We start from the raw sequence: 24866 nt of genomic DNA, 5'->3' as shown, positions 1-24866 counted from the left end.
AGATTTCCCCAGAGTGTGTTTGATAGGGGTAACCTAGTGTGTTTGATATGGGTGAGATTCCCCCAGAGAGTAGGGGTAACCTAGTGTGTTTGATATGGGTGAGATTTCCCCAGAGAGTAGGGGTAACCTAGTGTGTTTGATATGGGTGAGATTTCCCCAGAGAGTAGGGGTAACCTAGTGTGTTTGATATGGGTGAGATTTCCCCAGAGAGTAGGGGTAACCTAGTGTGTTTCATATGGGTGAGATTCCCCCAGAGAGTAGGGGTAATCTAGTGTGTTTGATATGGGTGAGATTTCCCCAGAGAGTAGGGGTAACCTAGTGTGTTTGATATGGGTGAGATTTCCCCAGAGAGTAGGCCTAATCTAGTGTGTTTGATATGGGTGAGATTTCCCCAGAGAGTAGGGCTAACCTAGTGTGTTTGATATATACAGTATATATATATACATACACACACATACAGTTGAAGTTGGAAATTTACCTAAATACATTTAAACTCAGTTATTCACAATTCCTGACATTTAATCCCCGTAAAAATGCCCTATTTTAGGTCAGTTAGGATAACTACCTTGCAGTGTGGGATTGGGGAATACATGGATACAAAAGGCAAGATTGCATGTGACTACAATTTATCTGAGGTGAATGTGTAGTTTTTCAACATTGTTTCCACCTTACTAACAACACGAGGAGGTTAGGGAAACCGGTTTGGATTGAAACAGCTTGCGTTTTGAATCATCTAGGAATGCAAATATTACCTTACATATTTTCTGGCCCATTGTAACATAAAAATGTTGTGTGTTTGATTTCTTACAGTATACAAAATGGTCATAGAAACCAACATTGATATACTGTTTACAGTAGCTGGTATGGGGATTAGAACATTCATATACAGTAGTCTGTTTACAGTAGTCTGTTTACAGTAGCTGGTATGGGGATTAGAACAGTCATATACAGTAGTCTGTTTACAGTAGCTGGTATGGGGATTAGAACATTCATATACAGTAGTCTGTTTACAGTAGCTGGTATGGGGATTAGAACATCCATATACAGTAGCCTGTTTACAGTAGTCTGTTTACAGTAGCTGGTATGGGGATTAGAACATTCATATACAGTAACCTGTTTACAGTAGCTGGTATGGGGATTACAACATTCATATACAGTAGTCTGTTTACAGTAGCTGGTATGGGGATTAGAACATTCATATACAGTAGTCTGTTTACAGTAGCTGGTATGGGGATTAGAACATTCATATACAGTAGTCTGTTTACAGTAGCTGGTATGGGGATTAGAACATTCATATACAGTAGTCTGTTTACAGTAGCTGGTATGGGGATTAGAACGTTCATATACAGTAGTCTGTTTACAGTAGCTGGTATGGGGATTAGAACATTCATATACAGTAGTCTGTTTACAGTAGCTGGTATGGGGATTAGAACGTTCATATACAGTAGTCTGTTTACAGTAGCTGGTATGGGGATTAGAACATTCATATACAGTAGTCTGTTTACAGTAGCTGGTATGGGGATTAGAACATTCATATACAGTAGTCTGTTTATAGTATCTGATATGGGGATTAGAACGTTCATATACAGTAGTCTGTTTACAGTAGCTGGTAAGGGGATTAGAACATTCATATACAGTAGCCTGTTTACAGTAGCTGGTATGGGGATTAGAACATTCATATACAGTAGTCTGTTTACAGTAGCTGGTATGGGGATTAGAACATTCATATACAGTAGTCTGTTTACAGTAGCTGGTATGAGGATTGGAATGTTTATATACAGTAGTATGTTTCCAGAAACTGGTATGGGGATTAGAAAATTAATTTACAGTAGCCTGTTTACAGTAGCTGGTATGGGGATTAGAACATTAATCTACAGTAGCCTGTTTACAGTAGCCAGTTTACAGTAGCTGGTATGGGGATTAGAACAGTCATATACGGTAGTCTGTTTACAGTAGCTGGTTTGGGATTAGAACATTAATCTACAGTAGCCTGTTTACAGTAGCCTGTTTACAGTAGCTGGTATGGGGATTAGAACATTAATCTACAGTAGCCTGTTTACAGTAGCCAGTTTACAGTTGCTGGTATGGGGATTATAACAGTCATATACGGTAGTCTGTTTACAGTAGCTGGTATGGGGATTAGAACATTAAACTACAGTAGCCTGTTTACAGTAGCCAGTTTACAGTTGCTGGTATGGGGATTGGAATGTAATGTGATGCCAAAATATCTATTTAAAAGGGTAATGTGAGCGGTGATCAGCCTAATCAGTCGTCCATATGGCCAGGGTCTCATCCCCTCCTTCCCTCTCTACCCCCTCTCTCCAAAGGGATGATCTCTGCACTGAAATGGCAACACAAAACCCTAGTCTTGCTCCGTCTGGGTTGTGTTCAGTTGGGAGAAACGTTTTGAAATGGGGAGGCACTAGAGACGTAGGATCCTTCATTTGAGATAGTTTGCTACAGAAAAGAATCCTGCAGCAACAGGAAATGTGAATTATTATGTGGATTAAAATTAAATGGACAATTTTGTAGGGGTTCATACATTTTTCAATAGGGTAACTCAAGACTGACATTTTAAAGTGGAAATCACAAACTTTAGAAGCCTTTTTAAACCTTGAATAAACTACCGTGCAGGAAAACTCTCAGCAACGTCTGCACCTAAACCTGTCCAATAGGAATCCCTTATTTACATTTTACATTTATTCATAAAAATAAAAAAAATATTTAGCCCTACTGACGCTGGCCTGACTAGGAATACAAACATGTTGGGGGAGGGGGCCTGTTCATCTAGTCATCTAGATGAACTCATTTACCAGCGCCTGGACCCCCCTCATCTGAGACTGTAGCTACTCTAAACCTCTTACCTATGGGATCATTGGCATCACATTATATGGCTTTACTGTCCTGGATGATGTGATATTAACGTATTGTAACCTGGCCACCTGGAACAGTGGTGGTGATGGGGGATGGGGAGTGTGTGCGTGTGTGTGTGTGTGTGTGTGTGTGTGTGTTACAAATCCAACCCGTCTGAAACGGTAGTAGGATCGTGACATCGTCTGGGAATCGTCAGAAGCCGATGTGTTGGGTAACTGTGCTGGTTGGAGACAGGGAGTGTGTGTGACCGGGGAGTGACATTGTGTGTTTTTATAACACTAATGGCCTATAATGGCTGGTATATGGCCTTAAACAGAAGGACATTATCATCCATGTGTGGAGAAGGCAAAGTAGAAACTGCCGAGACACAGTGGTTTGTTTCATAGAACCTATGAGGCATACAAAGTATCAAACACACACTCCCCCGATCCACCCACTCACACACACACACACACACACACACACACACACACACACTCCCCGATCCACCCACACACACACTCTGACTGCCCCCGTGTTAGCCTCACAGTGAGGGGGGCTGGCTGTGTGGGGGTTCTCAGAGTGTGTTGTTCTACTGCTGTGCTTCCCATTAAGGGCTCCTGCTGGAGAACAGTGAGTGAGCGGACCCTGACTGTGTGCGCGAAGATTGTGTGTGATTGTGTGCGCTTGTGTGTGTATGTGTGTGTGTGTGGATGCTGCCTGTGTGTGAGATCGCACTGCTTTTGAGACCCAGACAGGCAACCTCAGGCCAATACTCAGGCAACCTATTATGGAATATCACTGTCTTATCTCTGACTCATCAGGGACAGGGGGGACCTGATTCTAGATCAGCACTCCTCATCTGCTGTCAGAGTATGAAGCGCTCGGAAAAGGACTGCTGCTTTAGGATCAGTTTTGTCTTTTAGATCATGATCAATAAGATGAAATATATCATCAATACAATATTTATATATTTCTTAATTCCATTATTTGACTTTTAGATTTGTGTGTATTGTTGTGAATTGTTAGACACTACTGCACTGTTGGAGCTACTGTAGGAACACAAGCATTTCTCTACACCCGCAGTAACACCTGCTAAATATGTGTATGTGACCAATAGCATTTGATTTGACTTATTTGGACCAACCAGGTCACCCGTGATACAAGTCAGTATTCGACGTCCATCCATGTCTGAGGACGTGGGAAGATTACGTGGAAACCTGCCACTAGGGGGCAACAGTGAGCACTGTTACCTTCAAGTAGTCGTGGACGGTGGTTGGCGGACGGGTGTAAGCCTTTAATTCCAAACGTTGCAAGTTCAAATCCAGCAGCAGAACGGTGTTTTTGATATTATCGTTTTAAGCCAATCCCAAACCTTAACCCTAACCGTTACCAGTCAGAGTTAATCCCAAACCTTAACCCTAACCGTTACCAGTCAGAGTTAATACCGAACCTTAAGAATTTGGAGTTTGCCTAAACTTGACCTTAAACACTTCAAAATGTGACACTTGGCACAACTTCAAAATTTGACGTTTGGGAAACATGGATGGACGTCTAATTCTGACGTGAGACTGTGAGAGCTGGTTGACGTGGACAGGGGGAACCTGATCCCAGATCAGCACACTTCATATGGTTTCAGAGTATGGAGCACAGACCCATACAGTCGGGGCCCATTACATGGACTTTGGAAAAGTCACAGGGGTCCTACAGAGAGACAGTGGTGCCTCTGTTCTGCCTGTCTGGAATGACATTAGGTCCTCGCCAGGGAAGCCCACATTTAGCACCTGAGCTAGAAGTAGCATTTAGCAAGGAGCTGCTAGCTTGGTCTGTGATAGCACAGCGGGGTTAACAGTAGGACAAAATGGTAGATGTTTTGACTGTGCTGCTATGGATACCTGTAGATATACTGCCTGTACAGATCGTGCTTCTTCATTCCACATCCACAGACACGATAGAGGGGAATGGTTTGTCCTTGCAGGTGTTTGTTAAAGATAATGTGCTGTGTATATCAATGTATAAGCTATATCTAAGCCTCATGTAACATCACAGATGTGAGGCTCCAATCAATCCAGCTCTTCAAATCAAAGTGAGTGGTTTTCCTTGGATCTAGCCTATGTTTTTGGCAGGGTGAGGTTGATCTATAAAGCAAGATGGAAGCATAAAGTTGAGTGGGCTATCGACTTAAAGTGATAGTTCACCCAAATTAAAATGTTACATATTTGTTTCCGTACCTTGAATGCAGTCCATAGACAAGGACAGACTGCTCTTGTGTTGTTAAACTATAAAGTAACAACTAATATTAGCTTGTAATTTGGGTGAACTATCCCTTTAAGTAGATGGACCAGCCACTCTTCCCTTCCCTTATCATTGATGCAACCACATATGGGATTGCCTTTGATGATGTAATATTTGAAAAGGGAAAGGGGGGATTTTAAATCTTCATGACTGTGGTTTCTAAACCCTGTAATCATCTACAGTGTTCAAAGCCTAATAACTCAAAATAACACTTTTTTCTCCTCCATCTGTCTTTTTTTCCTACTGCTAATTTGAATGCCAACTACAGTGCAAAGTGAATGCCGCTGAGTTAGTTTAAATGTAGTGAAAGAAGATATCAGTTGGGAGAAATAGAAAAAAATACGCTTTGAAAAAGGCTATTAAAAAGAAGTCCAAATGGTTTTAGATAAATTCCAATAACAACCATTACTTTCTGGGCATGATTGTGACGCACCCTTTCTGTAGTTAAGTCCTAGCACACTTAAGGCCCTATTTCTGTGTGCCACGCTCCTTTCTTCTCTTCTCCTCTCTCTCTTTCTCGCTGTCTCTGTCTCACGTGCGCGCACACACACACACACACACGGAGACACTGTCTCTGTGACTGCATCATCACAGGGTGATGTAAACACCCACTCAGTCCCAGCCATGAGTAGAGTAGCACTGCTGAAAGTAGGGCATCAGCCACTCACTGTGTGTGTGTGTGTGTGTTTTCAAATAAAGTATTTCAAATGTGTGAGCCAGCATGGTGATCAGGACGGGAGTGGTATGATTGAAACAGCGTGAGTGGTGGAGCAGGAAGGCTGCAGGAGGAGAGAGAGTTGAAAGAGAGAGAGAGAGAGAGAAGGTTAAGAGAGAGATAGTGAAGAGAGTTGAGAGAGAGAGAGAAGGTTAAGAGAGAGATAGTGAAGAGAGTTGAGAGAGAAGGTTAAGAGAGAGATAGTTAAGAGAGTTGAGAGAGAAGGTTAAGAGAGTTGAGAGAGTTAAAAGAGAGAGAGGGGGGGGTAGACTAACTGATACAATAGCAAAGGCATCACAGACTCAACAAACCTCTCAAATGAAAAACAGATGCAGTAATAATATTGAAATACAATTTAAAAGCCTAACTGTTGCTGGAGCCAGACAGACCTTGGTCCCAAAAACATGAATGTCTTTATAAAGGGGAAAATATGACAGGTTTTATGGTTGTCCATTGGACACCATTATCTTACTTTTACCATCATAATATTAGATTTACTACAATTTGTTTTGTTTTGCTGCTCTCAAAGGGAAGACAAGACATGATGACACTAAGATATGCGATATTATCGGGACGTCATGTAAGGAAACAGTTATTGAACATATAAATATTCAACAGACTTGGAACAGAATATTCACATGCCTTGGCGATATCTGTCATCAGATGTGCCGTTGCCATATCAACAGATGGTTAAAACAATGGAACATTTATTTTCACTTCTGGTGGCGAAAATGACTTGATGGGTCTGCTGTGAAGAAACCACGTGTGATTAACCATGTGTGTGTGTGTGTGTGTGTGTGTGTGTCGCCATGAAAGCGATGTCCGCAGCAGGGGGAAATGGATGTTACAGTTACTAAGCCCAGAAACACTTTACAACGCGTGTAGAACCTGGAAAACACACTGTGGCTGGGAGGCATGACGGTCGGCATCCGTCTAGTAGCCCCCCAGATGGCAAGGAAAACACACTGTGGCTGGGAGGCATGACGGTCGGCATCCGTCTAGTAGCCCCCCAGATGGCAAGGAAAACACACTGTGGCTGGGAGGCATGACGGTCGGCATTCGACTAGTAGCCCCCAGATGGCAAGGAAAACACACTGTGGCTGGGAGGCATGACGGTCGGCATCCGACTAGTAGCCCCCAGATGGCAAGGAAAACACACTGTGGCTGGGAGGCATGACGGTCGGCATCCGTCTAGTAGCCCCCAGATGGCAAGGAAAACACACTGTGGCTGGGAGGCATGACGGTCGGCATCCGTCTAGTAGCCCCCAGACGGCAAGGAAAACACACTGTGGCTGGGAGGCATGACGGTCGGCATCCGTCTAGTAGCCCCCAGATGGCAAGGAAAACACACTGTGGCTGGGAGGCATGACGGTCGGCATCCGTCTAGTAGCCCCCAGATGGCAAGGAAAACACACTGTGGCTGGGAGGCATGACGGTCGGCATCCGTCTAGTAGCCCCCAGATGGCAAGGAAAACACACTGTGGCTGGGAGGCATGACGGTCGGCATCCGTCTAGTAGCCCCCAGATGGCAAGGAAAACACACTGTGGCTGGGAGGCATGACGGTCGGCATCCGACTAGTAGCCCCCAGATGGCAAGGAAAACACACTGTGGCTGGGAGGCATGACGGTCGGCATCCGTCTAGTAGCCCCCCAGACGGCAAGGAAAACACACTGTGGCTGGGAGGCATGACGGTCGGCATCCGTCTAGTAGCCCCCCAGACGGCAAGGAAAACACACTGTGGCTGGGAGGCATGACGGTCGGCATCCGTCTAGTAGCCCCCCAGATGGCAAGGAAAACACACTGTGGCTGGGAGGCATGACGGCGGCATCCGTCTAGTAGCCCCCAGATGGCAAGGAAAACACACTGTGGCTGGGAGGCATGACGGTCGGCATCCGTCTAGTAGCCCCCAGACGGCAAGGAAAACACACTGTGGCTGGGAGGCATGACGGTCGGCATCCGTCTAGTAGCCCCCAGATGGCAAGGAAAACACACTGTGGCTGGGAGGCATGACGGTCGGCATACGTCTAGTAGCCCCCAGATGGCAAGGAAAACACACTGTGGCTGGGAGGCATGACGGTCGGCATCCTTCTAGTAGCCCCCCAGACGGCAAGAAAAACACACTGTGGCTGGGAGGCATGACGGTCGGCATCCGACTAGTAGCCCCCCAGACGGCAAGGAAAACACACTGTGGCTGGGAGGCATGACGGTCGGCATCCGACTAGTAGCCCCCCAGACGGCGAGAAAAACACATGTATGATTAGGAGTGTAACGGAGAGGGGAACAGGGGCTCATTAAGGTTCCTGCCTTTCTTCGTGGATAAACCAACTAGGCTCGTAATTTAACAATTGTATTCGTATTTACAGATGACATACGAGTTTGTTATTAAGGCACATTAAAGTTCACGTTCCAGAAGACATTTTTGCCCAAAAAATGCATTTTGATTTTTTTTTTAAATGTATGTTGACGTTCAAATGCCTCTCCCTGGAAGTAGTGATGTGTGACAACCGCCTAGCTTCCTGAAACGAGTCGCATTTAATAAATCATTCACAGACGCACACAAACAACGACGACATCTCCTCTGCCCAGACCAGCATGCTCACACCCCCATCCCTAGTCCCTGCATTACTGTTTGGGACCACCTTAAATTGTCCCAATTCGCTTTTTCACTCAGTCGCCCATGCTATTTCAATATTTCAATAATAAATCATTTGATTTTTTACAATGATTGTGATGCTAGTTGGGAGGAAAGTTGTTCTCCAGCAATCTGTCAAAGGTCCTCCCGGGTGGCGCAGTGGTTCAGGGTGCTGTACTGCGAGACTCTGGGTTCGCGCCCAGGCTCTGTCGTAACCGGCCGCAGACGCATGCAGGTACGTACGCACTAAAGGCAAATGGCCACAACATCCAAGGTTAAATCCTATGGTATCAAACGTACACCAGTTTCTCCTGATGTATGTACAGTAGCCTAGGCATCATCTTTCCTTTCAATTAGTTTGACCTGGAAACACCAACTGATAACAACACCTGTCACTCTGGGTGATTATTCTACATCTAATATCATCATGACGAGGCTTGTAGAACTTCTCCTCAGAGGTCAATTCTATCCTCGTCAAGGCGCCTGGCTACATCTATTCCCATCTCTCTCACACACACACACACACAATGTGCAGCAGCAGCAGTTAGTTCATGTATATTATCCAAGGCGCAACAGATATAGACTCTGACGAACCATCACACAGAGAACAACCAGCAAAAGAGAAAGGCAATCTGACAAACAGGCCAATCCGGCATTTTAACTGGCAACCGGAAGGCATTGTAGCGCACATTATCTGGCAACCGCAAGGCATCGTCGATGAAGCATAAGTACCATGCTCTCCACGTTACATTGAAAAGGTCACAGGATCTGTTGTGCCAGTTATAATGGTAAACGCTTCTTGAGGAATACCTGCATGTGTCCCAAATGGCACCCTATCCCTATATAGTGCACTACAGGACATACAGTTGAAGTCAGAAGTTTACATGCACTTTAGCCAAATACATTTAAACTCAGTTTTTCACAATTCCTGACATTTAATCCTAGTAAAAATTCTGTGTCTTAGGTCAGTTAGGATCACCACTTTATTTTAAGAATGTGAAATGTCAGAATAATAGTCGAGAATGATTTATTTCAGCTTTTTATTTCTTTCATCACATTCCCAGTGGGTCTGAAGTTTACATACACTCAATAAGTATTTGGTAGCATTGCCTTTAAATTGTTTAACTTGGGTCAAATGTTTCGGGTAGCCTTCCACAAACTTCCCACAATAAGTTGGGTGAATTTTGGCCCATTCCTCCTGACAAAGCTGGTGTAACTGAGTCAGGTTTGTAGGCCTCCTTGCTCACACGCACTTTTTCAGTCCTGCCCACAAATTTTCTATCGGATTGAGGTCAGGGCTTTGTGACCAAGCTTTAATCCTGACTGATTTCTTGAGATTTTGCTTCAATATATCCACATAATTTTCCAGCCTCATGATGCCATCTATTTTGTGAAGTGCACCAGTCCCTCCTGCAACAAAGCACCCCCACAACATGATGCTGCCACCCCCATGCTTGACGGCTGGGATGGTGTTCTTCGGCTTGCAAGCCTCCCCCTTTTTCCTCCAAACATAACAATGGTCATTATGACCAAACAGTTCTTATTTTTGTTTCATTAGACCAGAGGACATTTCTCCAAAAAGTACGATCTTTGTCCCCATGTGCAGTTGCAAACCGTAGTCTGGCTTTTTTTATGGTGGTTTTGGAGCAGTGGCTTATTCCTTGCTGAGTAGCCTTTCAGGTTATATCGATACAGGACTCGTTTTACTGTGGATAAAGATACTTTTGTACCTGTTTCCTGCAGCATCTTCACAAGGTCCTTTGCTGCTGTTCTGGGATTGATTTGCACTTTTTGCACCAAAGTACGTTCATCTCTAGGAGGCAGAACGCGTCTCCTTCCGGAGCAGGATGATGGCTGTGTGGTCCCATGGTGTTAATACTTGCGTACTGTTGTTTGTACAGATGAACATGGTACCTTCATGCGTTTGGAAATTGCTCCCAAGGATGAACCAGACTTGTGGAGGTCTAAAAATTCTTTTTAGGAGGTCTTGGCTGATTTCTTTTGATTTTCCCATGACGTCAAGAAAAGAGGCACTGAGTTTGAAGGTAGGCCTTGAAATACATCCACAAGTACACCTCCAATTGACTGAAATTATGTCAATTAGCCTATCAGAAGCTTCTAAAGCCATGACATCATTTTCTGGAATTTTCCAAAATGTTTAAAGGCACAGTCAACTTTTTTTTTTTTGAGGGTGGATCAGATTAATATTGTGGAAAGAATGTTGCTTCCAATGTCATTGTCTGCATCATTTCCAATCCCCCATAATTTTTGGGGAAATATATATCCATCCACGCATGCATATATATACACATATGTACATACACATACCTATATAGAAATACATACTTTTTTAAAGAATATACCTTTATTATTATTCCCCGCAAACCCTTCCGCCAATCCCCCAATTGGAGTAAACTAATAAACACTTCTGCTTTTACCTTCAATTTATACATCTTATACACATTTTACAGACACAGTCTACTTTACAATAGTTCTCTCTTGTTTGTTCTTAGTCCTTCCTCTATTTCAGATGTCCATCCAGTTTGATTTCTATTTGTAACTATGCTATTTCACAAAAGCTCCGGAACCTATATACATTTTACAGATCCTGTATGCCCTACATTGTTTATCTTGTTATTAGTCCCACCCTTCAGCTCCACTCAACCCCTCCCATCTGTCTCTCAACATCATCCATTTTGGATTTCTACTTGCCATATATTTCTCAACTGTGCTGTGATGCTTCACAAACGACTTGAACCTTCCTATTCTCATAGCTTCTACAGATTGTAAATTAAAAATAAACATTTTTGCTAAAATAATTATTATATTATTGATTGATTGACTATGGCTTTTCAAATCACCCAGTGATAGTTCTAGGCAAATGATGTAATTCTTCAGCCATTCCTGGACCTGTGACCAAAAATGAGCTACATGTGGACGATACCAAAATAAATGATCTAATGACTCTGCCTCCTCACAGCAGAATCTGCAGAGCTGGGAAGATTGTATCCCCCATATCATTTTGTATAGTAATTTATATTGAAAAATTTGAAGTTTTGAATCCGGTGTTGTTTTGCGTATCAATTCATAAACCATGTGCAATGGAACGGTACATCGAAAATCTCTTCCCAATTATTTTGCAATTTATATGGCACAGCTGTCGGTTTTTTGGTCCTTAAATGAAATTGGTATATGTTTTTATTTATCACACTTTTCTTTAACCATTTATGTTCTTTAATACAGGGCCGACATACAAGTTCCTTACTTTTTTCCCCTTCTACTTGCCTCTTCCATTTTTGTGGTAATGCTGCAATTAATTGGTTGTAATTTTGGGTAGGAGCAGACATTTCCATATGTCTGTGTTAGCTGCATGTGTGACATAACTCCACCAGTCCTATTTATGATATCATTCACTAAAATTATACCTCTTTGAAACATTTCTTTGATAAATACAGTTTTTTTAATCAATTAGTATATTTGAATTTAACAACAATATTTGTCGTACTATTTGTTCCGTCCTTTCAGGTGGATTAAACCGAAATTGTAACCAACTTTCTAAGGCTTGTTTAAAAAATAAAGATATTTTGGAGATTATTTCCTTTTCAAACAACCGAAAGTGAGCCGGTGTAATCTGAATAAAGGGGAAAAGGCCCTTCTTTAACATAGGATGAGACATTCCTACCAATTTGGATTTAAGTATAACTTTTGTAAGGCACAGTCAACTTAGTGTATGTAAACTTCTGACCCACTGGAATTGTGGTACAGTGCTTAAGTGAAATAATCTGTCTAAACAATTGTTGGAAAAATGGCTTATCATACACAAAGTAGATGTCCTAACCGAGTTGCCAAAACTATAGTTTGTTAATTAACAAGACATTTGTGGAGTGGTTGAAAAGTTAGTTTTAATGACCTCAACCTAAGTGTATGTACATTTCCGACTTCAACTGTATGTGCCCTGGACAAAAGTAGTGACCTATATAGGGAATATGGTGCAACTTGGGATCGCAGCCACAATTGTCTTGGCGTGAATGTGTTTTGACACACATCTTCCCGTCGCCCAGTCACAATTGATTCTGTGTGTCAGAACTCAAGAACTATTTAGCTAATTCAGCCACGCTACTGGACAGGAACAGTGATAAAACCCCTTCCTGGTCTGTTAGTGTGTCTCTCAGACTGATGCTGTTATAGCGAACACACACACCCAGGGCCGTGCACAGACCTTTCAGGGGGCAGGTGCTCAAAACGTACCAAATGCCTCTGCAGGGGACCATTCTAACAGTTATGGAGCATAGGCCTGTTTATTCCTGCAACCACACACCCACTCATCATCTTTAGAAATTTAGGGCAAGCTAGTTAAAGTGAATCCTAAAGACAGAGATGATTGACATCGGGAAAAGAGGGCGGGCTATCAGCTGATCACTGATGTTGATGATTGATGTAAATCTGCTAGTCAGCTAGCTTAATTTATTTTACTGATTGTAATTGACCACTATGTCTTTCTGTCTCTCTCTGCTGTGTATCAGCCGACCAGACTGAATATTGATGATGAAGCTAAATCAAGTGTTAATAAAATAATTTTTTTACATTTTTTATTTAACCTTTATTTAACTAGGCAAGTCAGTTAAAAAAAAAACATGTTGTTATTTACAATGACGGCCTACCAGGGAACAGCGGGTTAACTGAGCTGTTCAGTGGCAGAACGACAGATCTGTACCTTGTCAGCTCGGGGATTCAATCCAACAACCTTTCGGTTTTTGGCACAACACTCTAACCACTAGGCTACCTGCCACCCCTGCTGTGGCAGTAGTGTTGATATTTAAACTAGGTAGCTAGCTACAGACACTCGACAGGTGACCGCATATCTCAAGCCAAGCATGTTTGGATACTGGGAGCGTGTAATCTCCGTGCGGGGCGCAACAGGGCGTGAGAGCTCCGTACAGGGTGAACCTGACACCACGGCACCTTGGGGGCAGTGGGTTCCGAACAACAATGATCAAAAATACATATATACAGTAATTTGGGGGGAAATTATACCACCACCCAAAACGGCTCTTTGGAGACTGGAAGGGGCTTGTCTTCTGAACAGGTAGAGCCCTATATGTGCACTGCACACACACACACACACACCTAGCAGGTCTGTCTTGACATCTTCATCACGTTTCTGTCCTTGGAATGACTTACCATACATTATGTTGTTGTTGTGTAGCCTGAGGGCAAACACAGACACACACACACCCAGACACACACACACACACACACCGAGAGAGAGAGTTGATGGATAGACTGAGTCACAGCTCCCACCACCCGTAGGAGATAGATGAGAGTGTAGAGGGAGGCTATATGAGGACTGAGGAACCTACACTACTGTAGTCTACAGTATATCCCCCATAACAACCATATCAAAGCTACTGTATCCATAGTGACGGGATTATACAATCATACAATGTGATGCAAGGTTTTCCAAATATTGCAACAGCAAAATAGGCTACAACACACCATATTAACAGGCTACAACACACCATATTAACAGGCTACAACACACCATATTAACAGGCTACAACACACCATATTAACAGGCTACAACACACCATATTAACAGGCTACAACACACCATATTAACAGGCTACAACACACCATATTAACAGGCTACAACACACCATATTAACAGGCTACAACACACCATATTAACAGGCTACAACACACCATATTAACAGGCTACAACACACCATATTAACAGGCTACAACACACCATATTAACAGGCTACAACACACCATATTAACAGGCTACAACACACCATATTAACAGGCTACAACACACCATATTAACAGGCTACAACACACCATATTAACAGGCTACAACACACCATATTTTTCAACAACAAGGAAATACAGTCCAGATGTCATATTGCTTATAATATTGTGGTAATAATATAATATCCATATTAATGCCATGGAATTAAATGATTTGGAGACTGCATATCTCTTGACAAAATCAGTCAAAGATTGATTGATTAACAACCGAACAGATGTCAACCTGTAGGCTACTGTAATTTAATTAAGCATGATTTATCATTTGCCCTTCCAGTGTTTGCTAATACTACGACTATTTCAACAAGCAGACCAGTGATCATCTGGGATCCCGGAGCGTGTGGAGTTAAACCACGGCTGTATAGGCAGTGTGGTAGCAATGTTTCAACTTGATTTGGTCTCAATTCGGTGCTGAACTAATGTAGTATGGCGTTCAAAAACCGCCAATGATCCAAACGTGTAGGTTATTTGCACAATTTATTGGTTAGAGCCAAGAGTTCGCATGTATATGTTTACATTTCTAATTTCCCTCTAATGTAGCGTTTGCATAAACTATATGTGGCTACTCCGATCACCACGCAGTCATTTCCCTGTGGTATTTTCACATGAAATAGTCCATTAAGCGGTTTTGCATTGATACACAATTAGCAAATTATGCGTTTCAAATGGCCATTACACAGTCGTGTGTGTCGCTGAAATTGTCATCTGTAAGGGCAAATAATCATTTCTGACCTATAACAAGCAGTTAAAAGTAAGTAGCCCGGGGCATCGATTTACGGATCTGAAATTACTTTAGAAGATTTGCTGTGATTAAATATTGCTTGGATTATACCGTTTTGGGTTCAAATTCACACCCAGTGGATTTAAAATATATATATATATTTACAGTAGGCTACACAACGAATGGATTTGAAGGACACCCAATGTGGCATCGTTCAGTTGTCATTCTGTTCCTCTTCATAATGTTTTGGATTTGGAAACATCCCTACAACATCGTACATCTGTCACTCTTTGCGCGGGAGGCTGGGACGCTAGCGACGTCGATTTAACATGTCAGAGTAGCACATCTCCATTTAAAAAGATCTCGATTTGAAACATACAGCCGCCAGAGGTGGTTCGGTTAATTCATTTGAGCGTCTGTGCCCATCCAGTCTACCAAAGCGCCAGGCATAGATAGGTAGACAGGAACAATCATTCAAGCAGCGGTTGTAGCCCATGCAGTCTTCGGCTATGTCTTTATCAGACACTTCAAATGGGCCGTAGGTAAAAGGGATATAATAGCTACGTGTAACAGCAGTAGCGCCACAGTCTTACCGGCTGCTGTATGTGACGAACCGTTCCTTTCCCTTGTGGAGGATGGTGCTGTAGCTGAACCTCGCGCTTCATATACTCGCTGCTGCCTTTGTAGCCACCGCCGCCGACCCGGTCTCTCTTCTCCCTCATGTTCGACGCGCCACCGCCGCCGTTTTCCCGTTCTTCCCCGGAATCGAGGCTACTGAAGTTCCACACTATCAGCGTCTGGACCAGCAGCACGGTGAGAGCCGCTATCAAGGCGGAACGCGAGCGGCGGGCCAACCTGCGAGCGCACGAGCCGCCAACCATCTTCACTCTTTGACTGCTAGGACTCGAGAGGAGAAGGTCGGCTAGCCTGCCTCTGCGTAGCGCGACAGACAGCAGGAGCGGGGAGACCACGGGAGTTTTTTTTTTTTGATCTAGCTCACGATGGCTAGGAGGAGCATCGAGGAGAGGAGGCAGCACAGAGCCATCGTGTGGTTGAAAGACGTTACGCGCGAGCTCAGGATGTTCACCGAATGTTCTGAGTCACGGCGACGGTAAATTAGAGTCCTCCGTCTGGAATTCTTGTATAAAATACCTCGGCACGAAGCACGTGGGTTATCACCTCACACATGTACATGATACCCATCCACGACATTTAATGATTAAACAAACAAACAAAAACATATTTTTGGAAACGTTGATGTGGGTGAACACAATGTACCGTTGAACAATATCAGTACCATGGACAGTGCTCACAGAAAATGTGTATCGCTGCAGCTCCTTACAAATAGAATACAAGCTCACATCCATCCCATGTACTGTAGGCTCCACTAGGACCAACCCTCACCATCCCCTTATGCATTCAATTATTGATGGCACTTCATGTGCATTTCAAACATAACCAATGTACCAAATGATGATAAGAGCTATAAAAGGAGAGTTATTCATGTACAGTATATTGTAGCGACCTTAATCCAACACGTAATGACCTCGTCAAGAAGTTCGGACCTCTTGATTTAACAGTTAAGCTGTTGGCTTGACAGTCGCTGGACCTGTGTTCGAGTCTCGGTGGGGGGTTAACCCCAAATTCACTTCAACATGATTTGATTCATAAGAAAGGGCACAAGTCTATGCCTACAGCTGTGTATGAAAGGTAGGGAGGAGCTAGGTCTTACAATAGTATCAAGCCCAAACTTTATACCACAGCAACTTCTTGTTATGGATGTAGAGGATTTCCATCCTTATTTACTCTGTGTGCCCCTGTGCATTGTGCTTAATTTTCTGGCAAGCATACCTTCGCTATCTAATTGTCTGCCAAGGCTGAGCTAGTACAGCTACTGGGACTTATAGGGAAGGGAGAACACACACACGCAAATACACACGCACATGCACAGTAACACACACACACACACACACACACACACACACACACGGCTGATGTAGTATCTACTGGGACTACTACATCAGCTCTGTATGTGTGTGTGTATTTGCGGCGTGTATGTGTGTGTGTATTTGCGACCTGTATGTGTGTGAGTGTGTGTGTGTTGTGTGTGTATGTGTGTGTGTTCTCCCTTCCTTCCTTATAAGTCCACACTGCTACGCTTTAATAAGTCAACAAACGTCTATACTATCAACTAGCCAATCCACGCCGAGGCTGTTCTGCTCTTTGCTTAAGGGCAATGAACCACTGACGGTGAATAAATAAGATAGCATTCACACAGAGTGTGTGTCTACCTACAGTACACCAGGCCTAGCGGACACAAATTGATGGGTGGGTTTGGTAAGTTGAAAATTGCATAATTGGTGCAAAACAGGAAAATTGTTTCTCTGATATTTTGAAGGCAGGTTTTGCATATCCCAACCTTTGCAATGGGATTACAGAGTGTGACTACAGGCGGTAATGCGGAAATGGTAGCATTAGGTAGGGTGAGTTATTCTTTTTCGGCGGACAGTAAGTACACAGACCACTGTGTGTGTGTGCGTGTGTGTGTTTCACCTGAAGGAATACATTTGAGAGGCAGAAAGGCTAGAACAAAGCAGATTATGCAAAGCTCAAAACAACAGCCTTGGCTAAAACAAAAATACATAGTTATTAGTCTCTGACCTTGTTGTGTTTCTCCAGACTGGTTAATTATGACATGCCACACATTGACAGCATGCCTTGCATTTTTAGATAGTGTTTATTCTCAGCCTAGCTGCCAATCGAAAACAGACAGACGTCTGACATTAGGCACAAACAGTGTTAATTCGAGCTGTATTATGTTAATTCGAGCTGTATCCTAGCAACAGAAGGTAGTCTAGCACCAACCCACACGCCATTCAATTTTACCTGGCAGTATCGGTGAAACGTTTGTCCATTCACCCAACAAGACATGCAGTAATATCAACCGGATGCAAGAACTCAAGTGGGTACATGGACAAAAGAGGACCAGTTGGGCCAAGACTCGTTCTATTCATCCATTGACAAGACAACTCTATATTATATTTAATATACAGTATGTTCATATTGTACATTCCATGACAGTTTCCTTAGCATTTATTTAGCATTTAAATTGCAGCACACATTTGATTACCAAGGTGCTATTACCTTGGGCAAACAAAAATCTATGTTACTGTCCAAAAGCGATAAGGACCCCCAGATCACACACACACACACACACGCATGCACACACACACCATACTAATAGATGCACGTCGCATTGAAATTGAAAATAGCTTTCCTGAGACATTTGAACGTCTTCTACATTTCAAAAATGTTGCCAAGGTGAGAGACTGTGGGAAAGAAAGAAGGGAGAGAGAGACAAACAGAGAGAGAGAGAGAGAGAGAGAGAGAGAGAGAGAACGTGATATGGATGAACATGTAAGGAAAGGCAAATGAGATTAAGGGAGGAGAAAAGAAGAAGAGAACGGAAAGAGAGAGTAGAAATAATGGATGTGGACAAGGAGAGAGAAAGTCTGGGGGAGAGAAAGTGAGAAAAATAGATAAGACTCACAGTCAGGTGAAAGAGACGGGAGACAGAAGGGATGTGAGAAAAATGGAGAGGTAGAAAGTTTTAGCCAGAGAGACAGAGAGAGAGAGATGTAGGAGGGACCGGAAGAGGCAGGGGCACATAAAGAGAAGTTGAGAGACGGAGGAGGGAGAGAGCGAGCAACAGACGGAGGAGAGTGAAAGAGAGAGAGAAAATCAGAAAGCGAGAGAGGGTACAACTACAACTTCTCAGGCAGCAGAACTAGATCTTCTCTTCTCATTAGCCGATGCACCGTTGCCGCAGCGATGGCTTCCGGTCCCCACGGCTGATGAATTTAATTAAAGCTGCCCCCCCCATCAGTCAAGCACAGACACTGACCAACACTGACCAGATTGGTGCTAGGGTGCATATCTCTCTCTCTCTCCCTCACTCTCTCTCTCTCCCTCTCTCTCTCCCTCTCTCTCTCTCTCTCTCTCTCATTTCAAAGGGCTTTATTGGCAAGGGAAACATGTCTTTACATTGCCAAAGCAAGTTAATTAGACAATAAACAGAAGTGAAATAATCAATAAAAAATGAACAGTTAATTAACATTAGACTCACAAGTTTCAAAGGAATAGACACATTTCAAATTATGGCTATGTACAGTTCTCTCTCTCTCTCTCTCTCTCTCTCTCTCTCTCTCTCTCTCTCTCTCTCTCTCTCTCTCTCTCTCCTCTGCAGTGTCAGTCAGAACAGCAAAGAAGCCTGAGGGAAAGGGTATGTGTGGGTCAGGCGAGATGACTGGTCATGCCTTGGGTGCCTCACTCGCTTGTCCCTGAGACGTAGCGTTTGGGGAGCTGTGGAGAGGTCAATCTTTTCATTCAGTAGTAGAAGAAGACAGAAGACAGAGGTGGCTAGTCACATTCTGACATCATGGCTACGGGTTTGGTCGAAACACACGAAGAGGAAGGATACATGGAATGTGTTAAAAGGAGATCCTTGGTAATTAGTTGGTGTAAGACTGACATGTTGAAGGCTTATACTCTATCTAATCGTGTTAGACAACAGGGTTTGTATTGAGTTCCTGTTCTTGTGGTCAAAGGTGAATAGGTCACAGGGTTAGAGGGTTATAGAGTCAGAGTCCATGCAGGGTAGTAGGGAGAATTAAGCCCCTAGAGAAGACTGATCAAAGGTCAATTTGATGTCGTTTTGTTTTTCCCCCACAATGGCTAAACTTCGCGTTCAGGAAGGGTAAGCTGATCCTAGATCTGTGCTTAAGGACAAGCCTCACCTAACGCCACCCCTGTCCCCACAGTTCAGCTAAAGGTCACTTGGGACATGTAAAGTGTCATAGGAACGACATTGAAGCCATTCAGCATAAAGGTGGCACATGTCGCAGGGAGAGTAATCCCACTCCATCTACAGCAGTCATAGTTAATGGTGGATCTGGGGGAAGGTTGCTGTGTGTGTGTGTGTGTGTGTGTGTGTGTGTGTGAGTGTGTGGATGTGTGTGTGCCCAAGCCTGTGTGAGTCACGCTCTGCAGCAGTTCTGTAATCCTCTACATAAGTTCAGCCATGTTCTCCCAGGTGACACGGTGCTGAGGCAGAGAGCAGAATGTATAAGTGTGTTGTGTGTGTGTTCTCACTTGAGACTTCCGACAAGGAGATGGATAAATCATGGATAAATCAATGTATTCCACTGCAACACTGCACACCCTATCACACAGTAGAACCAATCAACACTGCACACCCTATCACACAGTAGAAACCAACCAACACTGCACACCCTATCACACAGTAGAAACCAACCAACACTGCACACCCTATCACACAGTAGAACCAACCAACACTGCACAACCTATCACACAGTAGAAACCAACCAACACTGCACACCCTATCACACAGTAGAACCAACCAACACTGCACAACCTATCACACAGTAGAAACCAACCAACACTGCACACCCTATCACACAGTAGAAACCAACCAACACTGCACACCCTATCACACAGTAGAAACCAACCAATACTGCACACCCTATCACACAGTAGAACCAATCAACACTGCATATCACACAGTAGAACCCAACCTGCAACACACACAGTAGAACCAACCAACACTGCACACCCTATCACACAGTAGAAACCAACCAACACTGCACACCCTACACACAGTATAACCAACCAACACTGCATCACACAGTAGAAACCAACCAACACTGCACACCCTATCACACAGTAGAACCAATCAACACTGCACACCCTATCACACAGTAGAACCAACCAACACTGCACAACCTGCATATCACACAGTAAACCAACCAAACCAACCAACACTGCACAACCTATCACACAGTAGAAACCAACCAACACTGCACAACCTATCACACAGTAGAAACCAACCAACACTGCACAACCTATCACACAGTAGAAACCAACCAACACTGCACAACCTATCACACAGTAGAAACCAACCAACACTGCACAACCTATCACACAGTAGAAACCAACCAACACTGCACAACCTATCACACAGTAGAAACCAACACAACACTGAAACCAACCAACACTGCACACCCTATCACACAGTAGAAACCAACCAACACTGCACACCCTATCACACAGTAGAACCAATCAACACTGCAACCAACACAGTAGAACCAATCAACACTGCACACCCTATCACACAGTAGAAACCAACCAACACTGCACACCCTATCACACAGTAGAAACCAACCAACACTGCACAACCTATCACACAGTAGAAACCAACCAATACTGCACACCCTATCACACAGTAGAAACCAACCAACACTGCACACCCTATCACACAGTAGAACCAATCAACACTGCACACCCTATCACACAGTAGAACAACCAACACTATCACACAGTAGAAACCAACCAACACTGCACAACCTATCACACAGTAGAAACCAACCAACACTGCACAACCTATCACACAGTAGAAACCAACCAACACTGCACACCTACACACAGTGAAACCAACCAACACTGCACAACCTATCACACAGTAGAAACCAACCAACACTGCACAACCTATCACACAGTAGAAACCAACCAACACTGCACAACCTATCACACAGTAGAAACCAACCAACACTGCACAACCTATCACACAGTAGAAACCAACCAACACTGCACAACCTATCACACAGTAGAAACCAACCAACACTGCACAACCTATCACACAGTAGAAACCAACCAACACTGCACAACCTATCACACAGTAGAAACCAACCAACACTGCACAACCTATCAACAGTAGAAACCAACCAACACTGCACAACCTATCACACAGTAGAAACCAACCAACACTGCACAACCTATCACACAGTAGAAACCAACCAACACTGCACAACCTATCACACAGTAGAAACCAACCAACACTGCACAACCTATCACACAGTAGAAACCAACCAACACTGCACAACCTATCACACAGTAGAAACCAACCAACACTGCACAACCTATCACACAGTAGAAACCAACCAACACTGCACAACCTATCACACAGTAGAAACCAACCAACACTGCACAACCTATCATACAGTAGAAACCAACCAACACTGCACAACCTATCACACAGTAGACATCAACCAACATGATCCCAATGCTCACCACTTGAGCAGCAAACCCTCCCATTATACATGGATGATCCTATCGTCCCAAAAGAAACATACTGTAGGCGTACTTGGCTAGTGTTGGGCTGGAGCAAAACATTGGTCCTGGAGAAATGGGGATGGAGGAAACACTGCAGTGGGCTAAATCAGGGTCACACAGAGTGTTTCTTGGTAGTCTTGAACAAATCTACTTTGAGACAAAAGTAGACACCTCACACACATGGTTATGGGGTTAAAAAAAGAAGACACCTGTACCATGTCAGATATACAGTTGAAATGTGTTACATTTTGAGTTTGCATCCTAATATTACACTTTCTATACATCACAGACGACTGACATTTTCGGTGTGTTTAAAAAAATAATCTCTATTAATTATGAAATTATGAGAAATATGAGTAACATTCCACCCATGAGACCACTAGGTCATTTGACTGCAGTAAAGGGCTACGTGGAGCATTTCACCCATTCAGAGGAAGCACCAACGATGTCCTATTCTATAACTGCCCCGTCAGAAACCTCAACCTGGGTTGTGTTCAGTTACCACAATGTAGCAAAACATGCTGTAACAGAAAACAAAAATGAGCGTTCTTATTGGACAAGTTCGTGATAGCTCCTCCCAGTTTCAAACCTACTGAACATGACCCTGACGTTTTATGGGCGCATCTCCCTTTAGCATTAAACCTCAAACTGGGTCATGTTCTATAAGCCACAAAGTAGAAAAACATTTTACAAAATAAAACAAAAATGAGTGTTTTCGTTTCAACAGGTGTGTGCCTTCTGAACATCACCCTGAGGATTTATGTGGGTTTTTCTCTGTAGCTTTAAACCTACTGATGTTGATGTCCCCGTCTACCTTATGGCCATTTTGATTCCTCCCCTTTCACTCATTTGACTCCTTCACTTGGACGGACTGTTACAGAGCAAATTTACACCTGTGTTCTTTCATTAGACTATTTAATAATTGATCACACACACATGGTCATATGAATGCATGCTCACACACACACACACACACACGCACACGCACACACACACACACACACACACACGCACACACACAAAGACACACACGCACACACACACATGCACACACACAAAGACACACACACACACATACACCTAGTGGGGACATACAATTCAGTCACATTCAAAATCCTATTTTCCCTAACCCCTAACGCTAAACTTAACCTGTCCCCTTACCCTAACCCTAACCTTAACCCAAAAACTTAAACCTAACCCTAGCTCACTAACCTAACCCTGAACCTAATTCTAACCCTAACACTAATTCTAACCTTAACCCCCTAGAAATAGCATTTGACCTTGTGGGGACCAACAAAATATTTTCAGTTGTTTAAATTTTGTACGTTTACTTCTGGTCACCAGAAGTATAGTTAAACACGTCCACACACACACACACACATACACACACACACACACACACACACACACACACACACACACACACACACACACACACACACACACACACACACACACACACACACACACACACACACACACACACACACACACACGTCCCATTTCTTTTGCTGACCATACATGATGTGTGTCTGGGTTAAATGGATTGGAATGGGCTCTCCATCTGAAAGACAAGAGAATGAGATTGTACATTAAAGTCCTCCATCATACCATGAGTTATTTATATGACACAGAGTCTGTGGAGTAAGAAGATTACTGTGTCTGACCTCTGTGGAAATCTATGAGAATCTCCTCCAGACTCAATAGGAAGTTATTGGTTATTAGCTACATTCATTACTTTTCACAACGTGTATTCATAGACAGTTACTAGACAGAATGTTAATTGCATTGGGCAGATAAATGTGTGCTTGGGATTCCCATTTCAATTCTTAACAATTTGATAACATTTTCTATTGGGCCATTTTCCACCACAGGCATATACAGTATACTGTATAGTAAGGACAAGACCGTTCTTAAAGCCTAGATTTCCTTCCACTAACATACCTTTTCATGTACTTTAAGCTACTATGTAATTGCGGGTTGGTTTTTAATAAGTACCATTCGGATAACACATCGATTTTGCACCACAGGCTGGTTCAGTAAGTACAATGCTAGATGTTGTTCAAGCCTAGTTTTCATTCCACTCACACACCTCTACCCCAGCTGCTTCTCTTCATCTGTCAATACTAGGGGTGAGGTTGTCAGTTAATGTCTCTAACTGTGACCCTTAGGTCCAGATCTCTACCACTCTCGTCCTCCCAGGGGGCACACTCTTTGGCCCTCAGGGGCCTCCAAGGGCCCCTCTCTCTCTCTACAACAGCCTGGAGTACTCGACATCATCGATTTCTCTCAACACCCTCTCTCCTTCACTGCATCTCCTCCACCAGTCCCTCTGTGGCTGAACAACCCTGTTAGAACTGTAAAAATAGAAACAAGACCAAAAAGAGGGGGAGAGAAAGAAGGAAGGTGAGAAAAAAGAAGGGAGGGGTGAGGGAGGAAGAGAGGTGAGGAACAAGACCAAAGAGAGGAGGGGGTCAAAAATGAGGGATGTAGGGAGGGAGAGAGGGAGAGAAGGGAAGGAAGAGGGTGAAAAAAGATAGTGAAGGTGGCCGGGAGGGGTGAGGAGAGAGGGAGGAAAGAGAGTGAAGGAGGCTGGGAGATGTGAGGAGAGGGGGAGGAAAGAAGTGAAGGAGGCTGGGCGGGTGAGGAGAGG

General features: G+C 43.6%; 1 protein-coding gene across 1 annotated transcript in view; it reads right to left on the bottom strand.

The window, feature by feature from the left end:
- Window positions 1–15980, bottom strand: part of LOC112235488 (xylosyltransferase 1-like) — a 141722-nt gene extending 125742 nt beyond the window's left edge. Inside the window, exon 1 of the mRNA XM_042303931.1 lies at window positions 15619–15980. Coding sequence (XP_042159865.1) covers window positions 15619–15906 — 288 coding nt within the window. The 5' untranslated portion in view covers window positions 15907–15980. The remainder of the gene's footprint in view (window positions 1–15618) is intronic.
- Between the last annotated feature and the right edge of the window lie 8886 nt (window positions 15981–24866).

The sequence above is a fragment of the Oncorhynchus tshawytscha genome, linkage group LG02 (assembly GCF_018296145.1).
Source record: "Oncorhynchus tshawytscha isolate Ot180627B linkage group LG02, Otsh_v2.0, whole genome shotgun sequence".
NCBI lineage: Eukaryota > Metazoa > Chordata > Actinopteri > Salmoniformes > Salmonidae > Oncorhynchus > Oncorhynchus tshawytscha.
This window is presented reverse-complemented; position numbering and strand designations above follow the sequence as displayed.